Source organism: Aethina tumida, chromosome 3, assembly GCF_024364675.1.
Source record: "Aethina tumida isolate Nest 87 chromosome 3, icAetTumi1.1, whole genome shotgun sequence".
In the NCBI taxonomy this organism is placed as follows: domain Eukaryota; kingdom Metazoa; phylum Arthropoda; class Insecta; order Coleoptera; family Nitidulidae; genus Aethina; species Aethina tumida.
This window is the reverse complement of record NC_065437.1, coordinates 995,245-1,016,839: the sequence shown is the minus strand read 5'-3', so window position 1 is coordinate 1,016,839 and position 21,595 is coordinate 995,245. Positions and strand designations below refer to the sequence as shown.

The following is a 21,595-nucleotide window of genomic DNA, read 5'->3' as shown; positions in this document are numbered from 1 at the left end:
CATAAATCCAGACTCATCAACACATCCAGTGATTATGAGGAAAATTACAAGAAATCTCTGTTTAGAAAATTTTATTAGTGGTACCAGTTATATAATAATATATCTCTGTAACTATGTCTGTGTAATATAATTGCTTTTATTAATAAAATATCTGCATAAAATTGTCTTTATTTTATTGTCCAACACATGAAAATTGACAATTGGTGATCATTAAAATAATTCCATTTGCATGTCAGATTAAACAACAATAAAACTGTTGTTGCTAACCTATCAAACACTTTGCAAAGTGGAACCTTGACTGACTATTAGATACATTGATGTCGACATTCTTCAAACGTATAAATGAAAGGATATAATCAAAACAGATATATTTAATAATTATAAACAATATCACACACTAGACAACGTTCCAGATAAAAATAATCTATCTCTAGGTTGTTATTGAAATCTTAATAAGGTAATCAGTCACCTAAGTGATACTCCAACGTGAACATGAAGCAAATTATTTACTCCTTATTATTATTTATTGCGTGTAAGTATAATTGAATAATTATATCTCGTTGCAAGTCACAAATCTTTAATGACTATATAATAATAAATATACTATTTTGGTCTTAGTTTGCAGGGCAAATGAGCATCCGGAAGTTGAGACTTCTTTGGGTAAAATTAGGGGACTTGTAAGACAATCTTTTGGTGGGCGAAAGTATGCTGTGTTTGAAGGTATCCCCTTTGCAAAACCCCCAATTGGAGATTTAAGATTTGAAGTAAGCAAATTGTATAAAATAGTACTCATAAATAACCATTATTACTGTGTAGGACCCTCAATCAATTGATGGATGGAAAGGAACATGGGACGCAACTGTTTCTCACACTTGCATCCAAGCTGCAAGGAAAATGGTGGAAACACCTCTGGGTAAAGCAGAAAGGAACCATACAGAATTTGAATAATACATCAGGTTGTGCTTTTAGGGGAAGAAGATTGTTTATACCTAAACGTCTACGTGCCTCTAGAAAGACTCCATGAAGGAGAGAACCTGGACGTAATCGCCTATGTACATGGTGGAGTTTTTATGATTGGCAGTGGTTCCTCTTACGTCTCCCCCGACTTGCTCATGGATAAAGATGTAGTGTTTGTTACATTTAATTACAGATTAGGAATATTAGGTAATCTATCAGTATCTTTTATCATTGTTCTGCAGGTTTCAAGTGTAGAAACGGTCTAGAAACATTTACAAAGATGCTTTATTTAATTTAGGTTTCTTAAGCACCGGTGATGGCGTGGTATCAGGCAACCTGGGACTCAAAGACCAAGTCGTGGCTTTGCAATGGATCCAACGCCACATCAGAAACTTCGGCGGCAACCCACACTCCGTAACATTGGCCGGCGGGTCGGCTGGAGGCGCCAGCGTCCACCTCCATTACTTCTCGCCCCTGTCCAAGGGGTTGTTCCACCGTGCCTTTTCCGAAAGCGGCGTCGCCTTGAACCCTTGGGTACTACAGGAAAGACCCGGCGAAAAAACGAAGAAACTCGCCAGTTTGGTCGGATGTTTCGTCGAGGATACGAAGAGTGTTGTCAGTTGTTTGAAAGAAAGACCTGCCACCTTGCTGCTGTCGAAACTGACTGAATTCTACGGTTATGGGGGATTTCCGTTTTCGCCCTTCGCCCCCGTCGTGGAGTCGGTCAACGAGCCGAACAGGTTCCTTCCGAAACATCCCATAAAAGCGTACGTGGACAAGGATATAATTGATGTTCCTTGGCTTGTTAGTACAGCCGCTGATGAAGGACTGTTTCCAGCCATTTGTAGGTCTATTTAATCTAAATTAGTTTTATATTCTCATGACTGTTATTTGTAGGGCTTGAGTCAGAAATTGATATGGATGAGAAATGGCCAGACATTGCAGCCTATGCTTTGGATTATAATTATACAATGGCTAAGTCACACTGGGCAAAAATAGGAAACAAAATTAAAGAACATTATCTGGGAGCTGGAGTCAAATTATCAAAAGACAACTTAAAGCAATTTTCGAGAGTACACACAAACATTATAACCCAAATAATTTAAATTAATTAGTTAATTTTAGGTATTCTCTGATAGATTATTTGTAAATGGTGCAGAAGACGCTGCAAGAAGACAGTCTAAAGTGAACAAATCTCCGGTTTACTACTTTGTTTTCAGCCATGAAAGTGAACCTTTGAATGAGTTTAACATTTCCGGTATAATTAGTGAAATTTTTAGGTTTTTTTAAATGTTGAAATATTGTTTATAGGTGCAGGACATGGACTTAGCAGATATTACATGTATGGAGCGTCCGATGAAAAATTTACGGATGAAGATAAAAAGCTCTTGCCTCTTATGGTAAACATGTTAACAACATTCGTTAAAACAGGGTATTTATAAGCTCGCAGGAAATTTAGCACATTAAAACCAATATACCTCTTTCAGAAAACCTGAATTTCCAGGAGTTCAGTGGGATCCAGTAAGAAGTACTGATATAACGTACGTCAATATTAAGGGACCAACTGATATTAAACTGGAAACTCAAGATGAATTGTCACCCAGAGAATTCTGGAGTAGTTTGAACATCTTGGAAAATGAGAAAATTGTTCTTGTCAAAGATGAATTGTAGTTAATAAATATTTACTATGTAATATTCATATTTTTAACAAATATACTGCCAATGCTTCATCTGTCCAGTGACAGGAGGAACAGTACAAGAAATCTCTGTTTAGAAAATTTAGAGAACATTTTATTAGTTGTACCAGATATATAATGGTATATCTCTGTAACTATATCTTTGTATATAATCGCTTTTATTAATAAAATATTTGCATAAAATTGTCTTTATTTTATTGTCCAACACATGAAAATTGACAATTGGTGATCATTAAAATAATTCCATTTGCATGTCAGATTAAACAACAATAAAACTGTTGTTGCTAACCTATCAAACACTTTGCAAAGTGGAACCTTGACTGACTATCAGATACATTGATGTCGACATTCTTCAAACGTATAAATGAAAGGATAAAATCAAAACAGATCTATTTAATAATTATAAACAATTCACACACTTGACAACGTTGCAGATAAAAATTATCTATCTCTAGGTTGTTATTGAAATCTTAATAAGGTAATCAGTCACCTAAGTGATACTCCAACGTGAACATGAAGCAAATTATTTGCTCCTTATTATTATTTATTGCGTGTAGGTATAATTGAATAATTATATATCGTTGCAAGTCACAAACATTTAATGATTATATAATAATAAATATACTATTTTGGTCTTAGTTTGTAGGGCAAATGAGCATCCGGAAGTTGAGACTTCTTTGGGTAAAATTAGGGGACTTGTAAGACAATCTTTTGGTGGACGAAAGTATGCTGTGTTTGAAGGTATCCCCTTTGCAAAACCCCCAATCGGAGATTTAAGATTTGAAGTAAGCAAGTTATATAGAACAGTACTCATAAATAACTATTATTACTTTATAGGACCCTCAACCAATTGATGGATGGAAAGGAACATGGGACGCAACTGTTTCTCACACTTGCATCCAAGCTGCAAGGATAATGGTTGAAACAACTATGGGTAAAACGAAAATAAACCATACAGTATTTAAATAATAAACCAAGTTGTATTGTAGGAGAAGAAGATTGTTTGTACCTAAACGTCTACGTGCCTCTAGAAAGACTCCATGAAGGAGAAAACCTGGACGTAATCGCCTACGTCCACGGTGGAGCATTTATGATTGGCAGTGGTTCCTCCTACGTCTCCCCCGACTTGCTCATGGATAAAGACATAGTGTTCGTTTCATTTAATTACAGATTAGGAATATTAGGTAATCTATTATCATTGATCTTCATACTTCGAGTGTTTACAACGTTCGTTGGGTTTAGGCTTTTTAAGCACCGGTGACGGAACAGTATCAGGCAACCTGGGACTCAAGGATCAAGTCCTGGCTCTAAAATGGATTCAACGCCACGTCAAAAGCTTCGGCGGCAACCCAGACTCCGTGACATTGGCCGGGCTGTCGGCGGGAGCCGCCAGCGTCCACCTCCACTACTTCTCCCCTCTATCCAAAGGGCTGTTCCATCGTGCCTTCTCCGAAAGCGGCGTCGCCTTGAACCCTTGGGTGCTGCAGGAGAGGCCCGGTGAAAAGACGAAGAAATTAGCCAGTTTGGTCGGGTGTATTGAAGATAAGATGAAGGATATTGTGGAGTGTTTGAAGAAGAGGCCCGCCACCTTGTTGCTTTCTAAACTTCCGGAGTTCTACGGTTACGGAGGGTATCCGTTTTCGCCCTTCGCCCCCGTCGTGGAGTCGGTCAACGAGCCCAACAGGTTCCTTCCGAAGCACCCCATGAAATCCTACGTTGACAAGGATTTAATTGACGTACCTTGGTTAGTTAGTACCACGGCTGATGAAGGACTGTTCCCTTTCTATTGTAAGTGTATTTAAGCTACAGTTGAGTTGTTTGATTTACCATGAATGTTATTATCTGCAGGGCTGGCGTCAGAAATTGATGACTTGGATGAGAAATGGCCTGACATTGCTGCCTACGCTTTGGATTATAATTATACAATGGCCAAGTCACAATGGGCCAAAATAGGAAACAAAATTAAAGAATATTATCTGGGACCTGGAGTCAAAATATCAAGAGACAACCTGAGACAATTTGCTAAAGTACGATCAAACATTATAAGGTTCCTTCATATTAATTATTAGGTTATTTTTAGGTATTCTCCGATAGATTATTTGTGAATGGAGCAGAAGACGCTGCAAGAAGACAGTCTAAAGTAAACAAATCTCCGGTTTATTACTTTGTTTTCAGCCATGAAAGTGAACCTTTGAATATGTTCAACATTCCCGGTATAACTGATAACTTAACTTTTTGGGTTTTTTTAAATGGTTAAAATATTGTTTTCAGGTGCGGGACACGGACTTAGCAGATATTACATGTATGGAGCGTCTGATGACAAGTTTACTGAAGAAGACAAAAAGCTCTTGCCCCTTATGGTGAACATGTTAACAGCATTCGTTAAAACAGGGTATCAATAAACACACAGGAAATTTAGCACATTAAAACCAATATATCTCTTTCAGGAAACCTGAATTTCCAGGAGTTCAGTGGGATCCAGTAAGGAGTAGTGATATAACATACGTCAATATTAAGGGGCCAACTGATATTAAACTCGAAACTCAAGATGAATTATCACCTAGAGAATTCTGGAGTAGTTTGGACATCTTGGAAAATGAGAAAGTTGTTCTTGTCAAAGATGAATTATAGTTAATAATATTTACAATGTAATATTCACTTTTTTAATAAATAAACTGCATTATTTTGTAACAATTTAGTGCAGTTATTAAATCTAATAAGTGTATTGATTTTACTTTATCCGTCTTAAAACATTTACTTAAAATTAAAATCTACAATTTGACTAAAGCCAACAAACTTTTATCAAAGTATTTTTTATAGATTGAACAGTTGTTATCAAATTTTTATCTTATTACTATACTACTCTTTTATCTCTCTGACAATAAACATTATGCAATTACTAAAATTTTTTTAAAAATTAATAATAATTATTTAAATAATCCCACTACAATAAAAAAAATTACATTAAACTTTGTCTTGTTAAATGAAATTGCATATCATCCTTTATTTAATTAATAAATAACATTATTTATTCAAGATAATTCATTTTTAAAGCATCAAATATGATACTTCTTATCTGTTACAAAAATAGTCTTTGTATATTTTGTGTTAATTAACATAATCGTAAATACAAAACAATATATACCATTTCACACTGATTTATCTGTCTCCCACTAACGTTTTCTTCCATTTAATAGACATATATGAAGATATCTTTATGGACCGTTCCTTATTGTGCTGGAACATTCAAACATGTTACGAGTTTTATGTTTGTTATTGCCTATTTTAAGTAAGTACTGTTTTATTATATTATAATTATATAATTATGTTCGTATTTAATGTTTACAGTTGTGTGGGGCAAAGATGTACCCGTGGTTAAAACATCTTTAGGTACTATCGAAGGGCACATTGCCAAAACAGTACATGGAAAAGATTTCTACTCATTTAAAGGTATACCATACGCCAAACCACCCATTGGTGACCTAAGATTCAAGGTAAACAAAATTATTAAAGTCAAACATTAAATTTAAACCACAATTCTGGATTTTAAAGGAGGCAGTACCGGTGGAGCCATGGGTGGGAACGTGGAAGGCGAACAACTCCTACACCTGTTTGCAATACACCCATTTCCCAGCAAGGCCTGATAGTAAAATCGAAGGGGAGGAAGACTGTTTGTACCTTAACGTCTTCACTCCAACTTTAAATCCAAAAGCCAACTTGGATGTGCTTGTTTACATTCACGGTGGGGCTTTCATGTTTGGAAGCAAGAACTTGCAAGGCCCGGAAATACTTCAGGGCAACGATATCGTTCAGGTCAATATGAATTACAGATTGGGCCCAATTGGTCAGTACCAAAGTTTAATAATAATTCAATGTGTTAACCCATAGTTTTGTATTTAGGTTTCTTAAGTACCGAAGACGAAGTAGTACCAGGAAATAACGGCATTAAAGACCAAATTTTGGCCCTAAAATGGATCAAAGACAACATTAAATATTTCGGGGGTAACCCCAACTCCGTTACCATATCAGGGATGTCTGCAGGTGGTGCAAGCGTCCACGTTCACTACTTGATTCCTCAGAGCAAAGGTGTGGCTCCCTTTTTTGATACATTATATGTTTTATAACTACTGTTGTTGTCTTTAGGGTTGTTCCACAGAGGTATATCCCAAAGTGGCACCGCCTTGAATCCGTGGGTGTTCATGGAAGATCCCCTTGAACAAGCACAAAAGTTGGCCACTTTGGTTGGATGCCCAACTCATACCAACGAAGACCTTGTGAATTGCTTGAAGACGAGGCCCGGCAGGAAAATCTTGGACGCAGTGGTTCACTTCCAGGTTCGCCCAAATACATAAAGTTAATTACATTACATTAATTAAATGTTTTAGCCATTCTTGTACAACCCATTTTCACCCTTCGGACTGGTGGTGGATACTTGGGCAAAGAAACCTTTGTTTAGTGATACTCCTTATAATTTAATTAAAAATAAGAAGGTGCATGATGTGCCATGGATTGTCTCGTATACTGCTGCAGAAGGACTTTACCCCGCTACAGGTGTCCAATTACTTAACTTAAATTATATTAAACTAACAAGTATGTTTTAGAATTTTACCAAAAAGACGAGTATTTGGAAGAGATCGACAGAAATTGGAATGACATAATACCTCACGTGCTTCATTATAATTTCACTGTTGACAAACATCTGCAAGATGAGGTCAGCCAAAAGATCAGACAAACTTATTTGGGAGATGCAGCTTTGTCAAAAGCAAATTTTCTGTCGTTAGTAGATGTAATAATTTAAATAATTTTTGTCGAATGATGTGTATAATAGGTTTATTTTAGATCATAAGCGACAGATTATTTAAGCTGGACATTGGAAAAACTATAGAGTTACAATCTGCGGCGGTCAAATCTGATATTTATGTCTACAAATTCAGTTACAGAGGTACTTATAGTGTGACAGAGGAAAGATCTAAATCTAAAGAAAACCTTGGTAATTGATTAAAACCTCCAGAAGTAACAATAGTTATAATTTACACATTGTTATAGGGGCATCACATGCTGATGACACTTGTTACGTCTTTAAGACTTACTTGGACACCCTCAGCACTGAAGAAGACAGAAGTATAAGCAACGTATTAGTCTCTGCTTTCGTATCTTTTACTAAAACAGGGTAAGACTAAATTTAATTTAATTTAATAATAAAATCTTACTGAAATCTTTATAGAAAACCAACCATTTCTAACGTTGACTGGACACCAATGCCGAAAAATACGTCAGGAAAGCTGAACCAACTGCACATAATCAATCCAGATAAATTGGTCATGGAAACAGTTGATTCTATAGGAAACAAGGAATTCTGGGACACGTTACCTTTTGAAGAGCATGAAGGAATTGGAAGCAATAAAAAAGACGAACTTTAATACGTGTTTATTAAAATCACTTTAGAAGTAAACATATTCCTAAATAAATAGTGTTTTTTTTTTTAATTAAATAATCCAAATCATGTTATGATTAACTTAAAATTAATTTTGTGTAACATGTCTAACAATAAGCATATAAACTAACATAAAATGATAAATAACAAAATGGCATTATTAGACAGTAACTCCAACTTCACCCAATATATCCGACAGTCGTTCCAAATGAACAGTCACAGACCCAATTTCTTTAGTTGACCTGCTTCTATTCAGCAACTGTAGGGCGTTCATGTACTCCAATTCAGAAAATTGGGGCCCTTTCTCCACTATTCCGTTCAAAATCTCCTGAAAATTACGATAAAATACACCAGTAACGAGTTAAAAACGTATTTTACCTCTGGTGTGAGGCAGAAGAGCTCAAAGTAGTGGCGGGCGTGATCCAGCGCCACCTCCCTCGTCATTGTTATGTTGGTCAATGTTTGCTGGAGGGCGAAAATATTTCTGATCATGCGCTGTATGCCACCCTCATTGATGTGCTGCATGTATTGGACTGAGCTGATCAGGATTTTGGCTATCAGGTGTCCCAGGCCTTCGAATATGTACTGAAAAAGAAACTGTAGTTTTGTAACTAAACTGTGATGGTTTGGGTACCTTGCATTTCCTTGCGTGTAAGCTGGAAGTCATGGCCTCATCAACGTTGGCCAAAACTCGACTCAACTCGAGCACTTTGGGGTCCGGCTCGTGGGTTTCTTTGTTGTGGTGCGTCTGCGCCAGCAAGTAATGGAAGCACTGCACCCTCACCTACAACAATTAAACATTAAACTCAAAAAAATCAAGTTAAGTAATACGTACTTCTAAGTGCAACAGCAGCAGACAAGTGTTGGCCAGTTCGTCGAACTCCTGCGCCAGACTGGTGAGTTGCTGCAGCGTGGTGGAGGAAACGGGTTGCATCGCATCACCGTCGTTACCAGAGGGTGACAAACTGGACGGTTCCTGCCGGAACTTGCTGGTGAACTCGAACATGCGCACCGAGAACCACTCCATGCTCTCCTGCAGCTGGGCCAGCTCCTTCAGCAGCGACCTGGGGCACACACAAAAGTAAATTAATTATTAATTAATTTGTATTAACGTACATGTCGGAGAGGATTTCGCTGGCGGCCACCCCGCCTTCACCCAAATTGTTGGCCAGGATCTCCGCCTCGCGGCGGTTCCTTTGCCTCACGTCCTCGGGGCTCTCCTCTTCGGAGGGTTGGTCCCTTTTCAATACGCGTTTGGTGCGCTCGGTTCTCGCCTGGTACTCCTGCTGGCCCTTGAGGTTCAACCAGTTGGGTAGTGACCTAAACTCAATTATTAATAAAAGTTGCAGCTTAATTGGGGGTGGGCTCACTTGAGGAATCTGCTGATGTCCTCGTCCTTCAGCCAAGCCGCACTGCATATGCGTTTGTCTTCTGAGTGTGGCTGAACTATGCCTCTGTAAGCGGCGTAGCAGGTGTCTTTGTATTCTTTCAATGCGATGTAGGCGTAGGAGGCGATTATTTCGCTGTACATGGGTAGGGACTTCAGTACGGTACGCCACTCCCTTATGCAACGCTCCACCGACACACAGCTCTGAAATTAGCCACAATAATTATTAAGGCACATTACTTTGGGGCAAATTTACCTCCAACAGTGGCTTATAGTCAGATGTCACGTTTAGAAGAACTGTGGCCTTCCAAGCTTCAGCAGATCTAACTAATGTATCTATTTGGTTAAGTATTTCATCAGATTTCTGTTTCAAATATGAGTTGGTGACGTATTGATTAATGAAATCATGTAGGCTACTCCTGCAATGAACAAGTGGTAACATAACTTGATTTTAGTCAAAGTAACACAACTAGTACTTTTGTCTAATATTCATGGGTTGCTCCATTTCCTCAATAAAACTCATCAAAGGAATAAATATCACCAGAATGTTGTTAGGATGCGGGTTGCATATCAGTACTTTGCCAACATCAGACGACGACTTTAAAGTACTGCTTAAAGTAAGAGCACTTGATGATCCATCAAACTTAAACAACGATTTCTTTTTGCTGAAACCTCAAAAATTAATTTCTTAATTAATATTGAATAAACTAGCCACCTTTGTTGCTTCCTCCTTGAAAAATACGAATTAATATCACTAACTTCAGCAGTACTACTAATCTGTAGATCACTTGAAGTGTTTTGTACATCTAAGTAATCCATTAACAAAAGTTGCATCACAGTTTGAACTTTGTTCCAGTAAAAAAACATGTTGTACGTATTTAAACTTAAATTGTGGGCCTTTGAAGCTTTGTCTAAACAGTTTAAAAATATTAAGTGGGCTTGTGCTACTTCTTTGAACTGATCAAACAAAATTTGAAATAAGTCTTTTAAAGCTACTTTATTGTTGTTCTGGGAGTCCACGTAATTCTTTACGTGTTGCGTGGACCTTTGCACGATTTGCATCAAAGTGTTTTGCATATTTTTCTTAATCTCCTACAACAAATTAATCATTATTTGTCACAATTTAATTGAGTAACCACATACTTCTATTGCGTATGGCAGTTTGTCTAACAAACACAGACTCTTGACTAAAATAGCTACGAAATACTTGGAATTGTTTTCGGGGTGGGTCAGATCTAAGTCTTCTTCGACGTCGAACTTGTCGTTCAACTCAAACTCCACGTTCCTAAAGCAAAGACAATCAATATAAAACATTCAGTTGATGTTTAGAGACGTACGATTCATCGTCGAAGTTGTTTCTAAAGAGGGCAGATCTGTTACGTCCTGAGGAACGAAGCTCTGTGCTCCGCTGCAGCGGTGAATTAATGGGGAAGCCGTCCCTGCCCGAGCCTTGCCTCCTCAACGTCAGGACGAGTTGAGACGGTTTTGTGTACAGGTGCTCCTTCAATTCTGCGAACAATTGCAGGTGCAATTGCTGCAAATAAAGTGATATTAGTGAGTTGTGGTTGTTTTGATGTGTCATTACCTCTTTCCTTTCCTCCAGTTCCGTGCTCAGCTCCTTCAGGCTCTCTACACCTTCCAAAGTATCCCTGCCTAAAGTGACAGCCTCCACAAGTAATTTAGTTGCGTGTAAATAGTGCTTGTGGCTCATGTATGTTGCCAACCGACTTGGGACTTCATTCATTTTCTCTCTGAAATTTATATTGTACTGGGGGGCTACTTAAGTAAGTTTAACCTACATTTCCTCCAACAGCTCCAACATGTACTTGTACTGCAGCCCTTCAAGCCAAAGGTTTTTTAACTCATCCCTCCGACAATGTAGCTTCCTTTTACACTCCTTCAAGTTTTCCTTCACTTTCCTTATTTTATCCCGGTTTTCCGTGACGATTTGAGATATATTACCGAATAGTTGAAGTACCTACAACACAAATGAAGGTTTTTATGCCCTTAAGTTGATGTTTTGAATGTTGGGCACCTTGGAAAGGTCCCCTTCATGCTTCGAAACCAAACTGTCGAGCTTTAAGTCGCAACTCTTGTACTCGGCCTCCAGTTTCGCCTTCTCCCTGTCTCTCTGTTCGTTGGTTTCGGTGGAAGACAACGTTCTTATTACCGACATCAACAGTCCACTCTACAAAATAATAATTTTATAACCTCCACGTCTTATTGTGGATGATACCGACCGTTTCCTTCACCGGTTTCACCCCCCGGGGGGGCTTTATTGGGGGCGACTGGTCCATTTTTGGTTCAAGATTTTTGTTTTAGAAATCTAAACTAAAATAAAAAATAATAACGAACCACCCATATCAAAACATTACTTTGACAGCTGTCAAACAGACGTAGGATTTTATTGTTTTATTAATAATGGGTGATTTTATAAATGGTAACTCGTTTAAAATGTTAGAAAGGAGAAGAATGAGGAAGAATATTACAATATAATTTTAATTCGGGTAATTAATTTGACAAATATTTTAGAATTAAGGTGAGTTCACACGTTTGCGTTGATAATTTTGATGTTTACGTTGACACACCTTAACAACCTTTAATTATTTTATGAATTCAACAAATAAACAATATTTTTAAAGTGGTTTTAGTAATTTAATTGGAAAACATCACATATTAATGCTGAGCATACTTATTTATGCCTGAGAATTTAAGTTCAAATAATTAATTTGATAAAAATTTTAGAATTAAGGTGAGTTCACATATTTGCAACTATAATTTTGACGTTTACGTCGACACATCTTAAGAATTTATTTCAGGAATTCAACAAATAAACAATATTTTTAAGGACGTCTCACTAATTTAATAGCAAAATATCAAATATTAAAGCTGTGTTTACTTATTTTTGCCTAAGAAATAAATGAAAATTTTGAAATAAAACTGTTTATTATTTCATAATGTCACCTAGCAAACATATATAAAAATGAACGAATAATTTTTTCAAAATCCAGCAAGCAAGTGCGATGTTTCTATAGAAAATAAAGTCGTAAACAAAATTATTTGTCAATTTTTTCCTTATGTGAAACTCAAAATTACTGTACCAATTTTTTAATACAGTTTTTGGGGCCCAAAAATTCTAGTGCAAATTCAAAATTATGGTAAGTGAATAATTATAAAAGGGGGCCGTCAATTTGATAAAACATCACCGCTCTTCAGAGGGAGTGCATATCTATACACGTGGGACAGGCCGGAGTCCAAATCGGGAACGCGACATGGGAATTGTACTGTTTGGAGCACGGAATCCAACCGGACGGCAGGATATCGAACGACACCGAACTAGTATCTGATCATTGTTACGGCACATTTTTCTCGGAGGTAGAAAATGGAAAAATGGTACCCAGAGCTTTGATGGTGGACCTAGAACCCACCGTTGTTGGTTGGTATTGATTTTACCAGATTTTAATACCTCCCTATTCATTTTTTTTATTTAGAATTTGGACTGAATATTTTAAAACTCCATTTAATCATTATTTCATAATCTAAATCTGTATAAGATACCTAAATTTTGCTTTGGAAAGCCTTAATTTAATCCTCCAAACCAACTGGCTACACCTTTAGTTACATCAGTTGCTTAGAAACAATATTTTTACTTGTTTAATTAGCCACCAAATTCACATGTAATTATTCAGTTAAGTCTAATTAGAATGTCACAACTATTTTTTGCTTCGATTTAACACATCTAACTTAATAAAATGTTGTTGCGTCGCCTCCAGATGAAATTCGTGGTGGAACCTACAGAAAATTGTTCCATCCGGAGCAGATGATCACTGGCAAAGAAGATGCGGCCAACAATTACGCAAGAGGCCACTACACCGTAGGAAAAGAATGTATTAGCGCAGTTATGGAACGTTTATACAAGTTGGCAGAGAACTGCTCAGGTCTGCAAGGCTTCTTGGTGTTCCACTCTTTCGGTGGTGGCACCGGCTCCGGCTTTACGTCCCTGCTGATGCAGAAGCTGTCACAGGACTTCGGCAAGAAGAGCAAGCTGGAATTCGTCGTCTATCCTGCACCACAGGTAACAACTTGAGCAGTTGTTTGCAGGACTTAAATCGTTATTGTTATTTAGGTGTGCACGGCGGTGGTGGAGCCGTACAACGCCATCCTGACGACGCACACAACTCTGAACCATTCGGACTGCGCCTTCATGGTGGACAACGAGGCGATCTACGACATTTGCAGGAGGAAGTTGGGCATTGAACGCCCCAACTACATAAACCTGAACAGGCTGATCAGTCAAGTGGTGTCGTCGATAACCGCCTCACTGCGCTTCGACGGGGCTCTAAACGTCGACCTGACCGAGTTCCAGACCAACCTGGTGCCCTACCCCCGCATACACTTCCCCCTCGCCTCCTACGCTCCAGTCGTGTCGTCCGAGAAGGCCTACCACGAGGGCATGTCGGTTGCCGAGATCACCTCCGACTTATTCGACCCATCCAACCAGATGGTCAAGTGTGACCCACGGGAGGGCAAATACATGGCATGTTGCCTGCTGTATCGCGGCGACGTTGTACCCAAGGACGTGAACGCCTCCATCGCCCACATGAAGTCCAGGAGCAACGTGAGGTTCGTCGACTGGTGCCCCACTGGGTTCAAGGTGGGCATCAACTACCAACCGCCCTCAGTAGTACCGGGTGGCGACCTGGCGATGGTCCAGCGGGCCGTCTGCATGCTGTCCAACACCACCGCCATACAGCTGGCGTGGAAGAAGCTGAACAAGAAGTTCGACTTGATGTACACGAAGCGGGCGTTCGTGCACTGGTACATCGGCGAAGGGATGGAGGAAGGCGAGTTCACCGAGGCGAGGGACGACTTGGCCACCCTCGAGAAGGACTACACCGAAGTCGCCACCGACGCCGAAGATTTAATCGAGGAACAGGATTCTTCGCCCATTTAATTGATGTATTACTTGTACAATTAACAACAATGAATCATAGCACTCCGAGTTGTAAATTTTTTTTTTAATTATGACATTGTCTAAAGGGTATGTTAAATAAAACAAAATTTTAATGTCAAGTCTTAATATAACAGGCATTTATTTATTTTTAAGTACATACATACAGGATAAAGATAATGAGATCAAACTATACATCATATTATATAATACAAGCACAATAATTTAATACTTAACAATGACACAGTATAGACAATAACATCAAGTCTTCAACAATTTATTTAGCCTATCTATTTCAGATCCCAATGTGTCAACGTTTTCCTAAAAAGCAATAATTAAATAATGATGACAATAGCCAATCTTCAATGAGTACCTTTAAAGTAATATTTTTTAACAGTGCATCTTCTAGTACAGCCTGCAGCTTTTTGTTGATGTCCAAAGACAGTTCAAGTGTTAAACTCTCATCAACAATGCGAGAACTATACATAGAAGCCATAACGCCGTTTAATTTCGCTAACTTCGCCTGGAGAATAAAAGTTATTAGACTTTGGAGTTATTATAATTAATTAATTGTATTATCAACCTAATTGGAAGAAGTTTCATGTGATTGTGTAACTCTTTAGTGACAGTGTGTATGAAAATACATTTCATACTTACCAAAACTTGGAAGTCTTATAAAAGAGAAATTAAATGAGCAAAAGTTAGCCAATCATCAAGACAATTAAATTATTCAACAAGCTTTCAATTGACAGGTCTCACCTTATTGGAATCCATTGAGTTGCTGGTTAATGTGCCTGATTGTTCTCTAAGGATGTAGGTTTGTAACAGTTTAGTTTTCTTTTGTAATTCGGAAACTAACGTGTTCACGTGCTCCTCCAAAAAGTCCAGCTTTTCTGATTTCTTGGCACTTATCCTTTGCAACTTAACAATATGTTCTATGAGGGTTTGTCTGTCCAAAACTGCGTCTGGTTGGATCACCTTTAAAACAACATTTGTGATATATAAATATTGGTTTTACTTTTGAAAGAATAACAACCTTGACTTGCTCAATTTGCTGTGGAGATTCGTTCAATTTTTCAGTCGTATTCAGTGATGTATTGGAGCTGCTATTGCTGGTTGATGATCCAATGTTTTCAAACTGTTCCAGCTTCTTCCTACACTGCTGTAGCTCCTTGTTAACTTCCTAAAGATACTGTTCTGTTAATATGCCTCTTAAACTTATTATATTAAGCTTACCCTAAAGGACAATTCAAACTTCCTCTTGAGCACAGAATTCTCGCCCTTCTGGTCAATGGCCTCCTGCTTGTAGGCCTCGCAGTTCTTCGTCTGCTCCGCCAAATCCCTCGTCAACGCTTCGTTCTCCTCCGCAAACTTGACCCTCTCTTCCGACAGTTTGGCCGACAGCATCCCCGCCTTGGTCTCCTGCTCCTTGATCTGCCTCTTCAGCAACGTCTGCTCGCAGGTCAGCTGCTGCACCTTCGTCTCCATCGCCGTGAACTCCGACTGAAGGCGCACGTTCTTGTCCGTCAGTTGTTGGGTGAAAAGCAGCAGTTCCGCCTCACGCACGTGACACGACTCCATGTCGCTCTCCAGCTCCGAATTCCGCTGCTTCAGCAACGACATTTGCTCGTTGCAGGCCGACAGTTGGTCTTGTTCGCTGCAATTAAATCGTTAACAATTATAGCAACGCAAATTGTGTAAATGTATGTACTGTTTGAGCTGCAGCTTGAGCTGTTCAAGTTGCACGGATTTGGCCTGGAGGTCGGCGACGTCTTGGCGCTGCTGGTCGGCGCACCCTCGCAGCTCGCTCAGCTTTTGTTCGTAGTCCAGTCTTTCCTTCTCCAAGTGTTGCACCTTCAGTGACAAGTCGTTGTTTTCCTGGAGCATCTCCTTTTGTTTGGTTTGCAGGCGTTCCAGCTCAGTTTGTAGGGTTTTTATCTGTTGTTCCCTGTCGCTCCTCTCATGTTTTAATAATATTAGTTGGGCCTGCTGCTCTTTGACTTGTTGATCTGTGTGTTTCAAGTGTATATTAAATGTTATATTATTACTACTATCTATATTATTATACCTAAGGCATAAGCCCTATTTTCCTGTGAAGTATGGAAGGCCTTTATTGAATTCTCTGCTTCTCTTTTGGCAGTCTCAATTTGATCATCTACATCCTGCAGTTTGGCATTTGCTTGTTCTAGCTTTTGCTGACAGTCCTGGAAATATTATTTTTTAATACATCCACTACTAATGTACTAAATATTACTTTGTGGGCCTCAATTTCAGTTTTCAAGCTGTTTTGGGACCATTTCAGCTTTGTTTCAAGAGCTGTTAAGTCAGCTTTAGTTCGTTCCAACTCTTGTTGTGCTGTTTTATGTTCATAACACTAAAACAAAGTATATTTACCATTTGGACATTTCAAAGGAGATGTCAATACCTTGTTATCCAACATTTGGCAAATTCTGTTTTTTTCAGACACCATTGTTTGCACTTTGTGCTGCAATATTTCATTTTCTCTGATAATCTCCTTCAGTTTTTTCTCTGAGGCCTCCTTAAGTTGCTTCTCTTTGATAATATTCTTTTCACTGACAGCATACCTTATCACCATGCTCTCCTTTTCTTTAGTGGCACTGTCCCTTAGTTTTACTGCCTGCAAATTGACTTATTGTAGGATGTATACAATGTTTAAGTTACCATTGAAGTTACATTTTCTAATTTGACTTCTAGTTCATGTTTTATAGATTCCAGTTGACTACATTTATCTTCCAGCTGTTTAATGCTCTGGGTATTTTGTTCTAAAATCTTCTGATGATACGTTATTGTTTCATTCAGCTTATCATAAATTTCAGTCTGGTGTTCCCCCTTTAATACAGTTTCAGGTCGATCACATTCCCCATTGTTACAATCCAGAGGCTGACTCTGAATTGAATCTGGGGCAGAGACATTTTCATTACAATCAGTCTCTGTATCCCCTACATTATTAGCCTCCTCTGCTTCGTCCGTTTGTTTTGTTTCATTCGTGGAGTCGGACATTTTAACAAAAATAATTTCTTATTGGGTTTAAAACATACTGGAATGTTTACACACATACACAAACGTCAAAACTGTGACTGGCAATGTTGCCACATTGTCATAAAATTTATTTTAATTTGCCTGATACGGCTTGAAATTTATTTAATTGTAAAAAATGTAAATTGCTTACAATTAGTTATCATTACTTTAGTTGAAAATGTGTAAATAACTCAGTTTTGATGTAGAATTTCTAAGTCAATATGTGACACTTGGCAACAGCGGAAACTTATCTGACAAGTGGCAAATCTAAAACTTATTTTAATCAATATAAATAAACATAAGCCAGTCACTGAGCCACCGTTCTTTTATGGTAAATAAAACTCGTCACATTTCTTCTTAGTTTATATTTAAAAATTAAATTTCAGTTAGTTTTTAATGTTTTATTACAAAAGGATAATCATAAAATTTACATCCTTAAAGCTGCATATTATGTTATTGTGCTCGTATATATAACTTAATACATCATATAAAAAAACTATAAAGTACATTAATAAAGCTTAAGTATGATTTCGCTAGAACTCATACATGACACTAATTTTTTACAACTAATAACAAAGGTAATAAATAATAAATAAAAATGGTGTAAAAATTTCATTGTTTAATAAATAGGATTTATTTGTTGTAAAATCGCCAGGATCATATATGAGAGTAAAATATAAATTTAATTAAAAAGTTTTCCTATGTATTGCTCTTTGACCTTCTTCATCATACTCCCTTTTGGAGACCCACATTTTTTTGAAAGTGTCTAAGGAGGCCAAAATTGAACCACCTATCCACGTGGAGTACAACCTTTCTTGAGGAGCAGATATCTAAAACATTAATTGAGTTATTATTAATCAAATAATTAATTAACATTAAGTAACCTTTATTTGCACATCTTTGGGTGACAACTTCTTAATTTCTGAAAGCAAACGGTCACCAAAGCCCTAGAATAATGAGAATTATGAGAATAAAATCTTTGTTCAGAAGTGAAAATAACTTACCTTGAATAAAGTAGAACCACCAGACAACACAATATTTTTAAACAACACTTTCCTTAAATCTAAATCTGATTTCAAAATAGAATCCATAAGCACCTCATGCAGACCTTCAAATTCTTCACCAATTAGGTCTGGTTTAAACAATATTTCTGGTGCCCTGAATCTCGCTGGCCCAACTTTAATAACACTACCATCAGGTAATGTGTAATTGATCTGTTCATGTTCTGCAGATTCCTCCTTAACAGGGTTATTGGCCAAATAACAAGCTTTTTCCTTTAACGTCCTGACTGACTCAAATTCAGCTGTGGTGCGGAAAATGATGCCTTCTTTCCGCAGAAGTAACCTAAACCAATACATTATTAAGGATATCATTGGTATATTATCAAAGACAAACCTTAAATATCTGGTTACATCTCGACCTGCTATGTCTGACCTCATAATACTATGTGGAAGAGCAAATCCTTCATAAATAGGCACAGAATGAGTAACACCATCACCTGAGTCTAGAACTACACCAGTAGTACGACCAGTGGAATACCTACAATGTATATTAATGTATAAAATTCTAATTAGTCAAATCTTATTGGACACTCACAAGCTGAGCACAGCTTGCATAGAGATAAAGAGGGCAGGTACATTGAACGTCTCAAATAAAATCTCGGCGGCTTTCTCCCTGTTTGGTCTCGGATTCAATGGGGCCTCCGTCAACAAAACAGGATGCTCCTCAGGGAATGTGGACAGTTGGTCTTTCGAATACACATAGTTCCATATCTTCTCCATGTCGTTCCAGTCGTTCACTATGCCGTGTTCCATGGGGTACTTGATGGAGAGGAGGCCGCGATGCTCCTCCGCCTTCGGTCCGATGAATATGTGACCTTCCAGCGCACCGGCCATAACGCGTACATGTTTGGGCCGACCGACGCTGAAATTACACGTGTTTTATGGGGAGGGTAAGTAAGGAACAACACTTACTAGTTGGCGAATCGGCATTTCGGGATCTGATCGCCAGCGAATCCCGCTTTGATAACGCCAGTTCCCTACAAAAACAATGCGTAACTAAGTTGTTGTTATGGGTGATTGTTGTGGTTGAATTGTGTACATTATCTATGACGACCGGTTGGTTTAATATAACATCGTATTGTTCCATTGTTAATTAAAAAAATAAGTCCTAACACGCCTTTTATACCGTTTTCCTAATGACAGCACTACAACTGTCAGTTCTTAAACGTCAAAAGTAGTGATTCATGGTTATAAATAGTTCGTCCCTAGATTCGCCCATGTTTTTTGTTGGTGCCCCTGCGGTACGATCGTAATTTTGAATGCTGGCCATGTTGGTTGCCTATATAATATCAATGCTTATTTATGGGGCCATTTCATCCCAAACAGGACAATTTTAATATACAGTGTGATTCATTTATAATTATAATAATTTAATAGTAACGCTAGTTCTTTAACGTTCATGGTTAAATAATTACCCTGTAGGTTTTAGTTTTGAGCCAAAAACATAGCACTTTGTTAATATTTTAAGACTTTATAATTGGAAAAATTTGTTGCTCAAAATATCTCAAAAATAAGAAAATAGTCTTACTGTTCACTTTTTTAATAATGTTTCAGGTACATATCTACAAATAGTTCCTTTTTACCATTTTATAAAACCACAAAAAATATAATAAATTACATATGCTGGCTTAGAAGTAATTACACCATTTCTTACTTATATTTAAGAATTACATAGTTTTTTCACCTTAAAACTACAAAGAAGTTAAGTGTATAATAAAAAAAAACAAGCAAAACAAAAAGTTTTACATGGTCATAAGAATTCTTTAAACAATATGTAATAAATAAGGTAAATTATACTTAAAATTACACTGTTAATTGATTTTTTATCTGGCAGCGCAAAATTGAACACAATCTCATATCTTTGGAGCAAGTATTTGAGGTCTGGTAAGTTACTTCTATCTCTAATATCAAACTTCGCCGAAATTCATATGTCCTGTTGAGCCTGCATGCTTCTGGGCTTCCACTTGTCCCGTCAACATCACATTGCACACCATGCATTTAAGCGTAAACTTATTGACATCAGTAAATTGTCTACTTGATTTTGCTTCTTGTGCCAGAAGTTCTGCGTCTTTCAGTATTTGCTCGTCGTCGCTGGGGAATATTGTTTGTATTCGACTACCCTAAGAAGAAGACAGAAGTTTTTAAATCAACATAAATGTAGTGCTTGTAAAGGTACTTACATCAAAAGGTTCAAGATACAGAGGGTCATAATGTATTCCATCAAACATCAGGAACACTCTGTTGCCATAATTCTGGTCCTCCCCGAATCTATTAATTATCGCATTAATAGTGTCAACAACAGCAATTTCAATGCCAAAGTAACCTGAAAGAACAGCCAGTTCTATGGCACCACCCCACGAATTGCTATCTTTGATCCATTCACAATACTCTGCATTGGGCTTCCCTAAAATTGCCTCGGAGTAAGTGGTCTGGTCCTTTGAGACTGTCTCAGCAATGATGTGCCTCATGGAGGGCGCAATTTCGGCCGAGTCTTCCACCTTCCCGTTCAATACAAAGTGTATGCTGCTAAACAGGCAGGAGTTGTCCGCTGGGACTACTTGTTTCATCAAAATCCCTTTGGCGTTCGATGGCTCTAACACAGGCTGTTCCACCGGCTCTGCAGCAGCCGGCTTCTCTTCCAGAATTAGTGTGTCTCCGGATTTGATGCCCGAATCTTTTAGAACTAACGAATCCCGTGAAACATCTATGCTTTTCGGTGGGTAACCAGAAAGTACCAGGAGACGGTTCTCCGGTATGTTCGACACGTTCGATAGGGCCGTCCTCAGTTCTTTGACCGTACTATCGGGCGTCAAGTTGCTTAGGATTTGTTGACCGGTTTTTGTTTTTACTTTTAAAGCGAAACCGGCCATAGTTCGAAATTTTGTTGAATAACTGTACGACCAAATATGACATTTGATATGTCAGGGACTTTTCATTTTCACTAAAAAGTTTGTAGTTTTAAAACTGTTTTAAATACTTTTATTTTTAATTTTTAGTGCTATTTTAGGAAAAAAAAGTGTTATAATAGAGTCAGTAATCAGTAAAAAGTGTTATAATCATTAGCAATTG

At 37.9% G+C, this 21,595-nt stretch overlaps 7 protein-coding genes across 9 annotated transcripts; 3 read left to right on the top strand and 4 right to left on the bottom strand.

The window, feature by feature from the left end:
- Positions 1-411: 411 nt before the first annotated feature.
- LOC109603126 (venom carboxylesterase-6-like) lies at positions 412-5,374 on the top strand. 3 transcript variants are annotated; one of them, XM_049964733.1, is made up of 9 exons: positions 412-532; positions 619-764; positions 817-913; positions 970-1,164; positions 1,256-1,801; positions 1,855-2,030; positions 2,083-2,215; positions 2,269-2,389; positions 2,445-2,824. In XM_049964733.1, the coding sequence occupies exons 1-9, from the start codon at positions 493-495 to the stop codon at positions 2,626-2,628; spliced, it is 1,638 nt and encodes a 545-aa protein (XP_049820690.1). In that variant the 5' UTR covers positions 412-492; the 3' UTR covers positions 2,629-2,824. The 3 variants fall into 3 exon arrangements, with proteins under 3 accessions (XP_049820690.1, XP_049820689.1, XP_019875144.2); XM_049964732.1 differs by lacking the exons at positions 619-764; positions 817-913; positions 970-1,164; ... (3 more) ...; positions 2,269-2,389; positions 2,445-2,824 and adding exons at positions 3,294-3,439; positions 3,492-3,588; positions 3,644-3,838; ... (3 more) ...; positions 4,926-5,046; positions 5,102-5,374 and having other exon boundaries at positions 478-532; XM_020019585.2 differs by lacking the exons at positions 412-532; positions 619-764; positions 817-913; ... (4 more) ...; positions 2,269-2,389; positions 2,445-2,824 and adding exons at positions 3,087-3,207; positions 3,294-3,439; positions 3,492-3,588; ... (4 more) ...; positions 4,926-5,046; positions 5,102-5,374.
- Positions 5,375-5,810: 436 nt separating this feature from the next.
- LOC109603117 (venom carboxylesterase-6-like) lies at positions 5,811-8,122 on the top strand. Its single transcript, XM_020019576.2, has 10 exons — positions 5,811-5,943; positions 6,003-6,148; positions 6,207-6,498; positions 6,555-6,740; positions 6,798-6,988; positions 7,040-7,205; positions 7,256-7,440; positions 7,494-7,644; positions 7,701-7,824; positions 7,879-8,122. Exons 1-10 carry the CDS (start codon positions 5,907-5,909, stop codon positions 8,072-8,074), a joined length of 1,674 nt encoding a protein of 557 aa, XP_019875135.2. The 5' UTR covers positions 5,811-5,906; the 3' UTR covers positions 8,075-8,122.
- Positions 8,067-11,913, bottom strand: LOC109603114 (exocyst complex component 4). The gene is made up of 15 exons (XM_020019574.2): positions 11,716-11,913; positions 11,511-11,663; positions 11,275-11,453; positions 11,061-11,226; positions 10,813-11,009; positions 10,619-10,760; positions 10,191-10,567; positions 9,952-10,140; positions 9,732-9,894; positions 9,459-9,679; positions 9,205-9,408; positions 8,924-9,152; positions 8,723-8,872; positions 8,467-8,673; positions 8,067-8,416 (listed from the first exon to the last, which is right to left on the bottom strand). Exons 1-15 carry the CDS (start codon positions 11,770-11,772, stop codon positions 8,249-8,251), a joined length of 2,802 nt encoding a protein of 933 aa, XP_019875133.2. The 5' UTR covers positions 11,773-11,913; the 3' UTR covers positions 8,067-8,248.
- A 563-nt stretch (positions 11,914-12,476) lies between these two features.
- Positions 12,477-14,548, top strand: LOC109603118 (tubulin alpha-4 chain-like). The gene is made up of 4 exons (XM_049965292.1): positions 12,477-12,633; positions 12,692-12,911; positions 13,249-13,550; positions 13,602-14,548. Exons 1-4 carry the CDS (start codon positions 12,631-12,633, stop codon positions 14,427-14,429), a joined length of 1,353 nt encoding a protein of 450 aa, XP_049821249.1. The 5' UTR covers positions 12,477-12,630; the 3' UTR covers positions 14,430-14,548.
- LOC109603115 (coiled-coil domain-containing protein 186) lies at positions 14,537-17,552 on the bottom strand. The gene is made up of 10 exons (XM_020019575.2): positions 17,121-17,552; positions 16,852-17,064; positions 16,681-16,800; positions 16,495-16,630; positions 16,138-16,435; positions 15,663-16,083; positions 15,463-15,609; positions 15,186-15,404; positions 14,800-14,949; positions 14,537-14,747 (listed from the first exon to the last, which is right to left on the bottom strand). Exons 1-10 carry the CDS (start codon positions 17,445-17,447, stop codon positions 14,688-14,690), a joined length of 2,091 nt encoding a protein of 696 aa, XP_019875134.2. The 5' UTR covers positions 17,448-17,552; the 3' UTR covers positions 14,537-14,687.
- A 523-nt stretch (positions 17,553-18,075) lies between these two features.
- On the bottom strand, positions 18,076-19,681 carry LOC109603119 (beta-centractin). Its single transcript, XM_020019577.2, has 7 exons — positions 19,566-19,681; positions 19,439-19,503; positions 19,062-19,388; positions 18,861-19,004; positions 18,470-18,809; positions 18,350-18,412; positions 18,076-18,295 (listed from the first exon to the last, which is right to left on the bottom strand). The coding sequence occupies exons 1-7, from the start codon at positions 19,611-19,613 to the stop codon at positions 18,152-18,154; spliced, it is 1,131 nt and encodes a 376-aa protein (XP_019875136.1). The 5' UTR covers positions 19,614-19,681; the 3' UTR covers positions 18,076-18,151.
- Positions 19,682-20,045: 364 nt separating this feature from the next.
- Positions 20,046-21,439, bottom strand: LOC109607325 (ubiquitin thioesterase OTU1). The gene is made up of 2 exons (XM_020023824.2): positions 20,707-21,439; positions 20,046-20,646 (listed from the first exon to the last, which is right to left on the bottom strand). The coding sequence occupies exons 1-2, from the start codon at positions 21,394-21,396 to the stop codon at positions 20,434-20,436; spliced, it is 903 nt and encodes a 300-aa protein (XP_019879383.2). The 5' UTR covers positions 21,397-21,439; the 3' UTR covers positions 20,046-20,433.
- Positions 21,440-21,595: the final 156 nt, after the last annotated feature.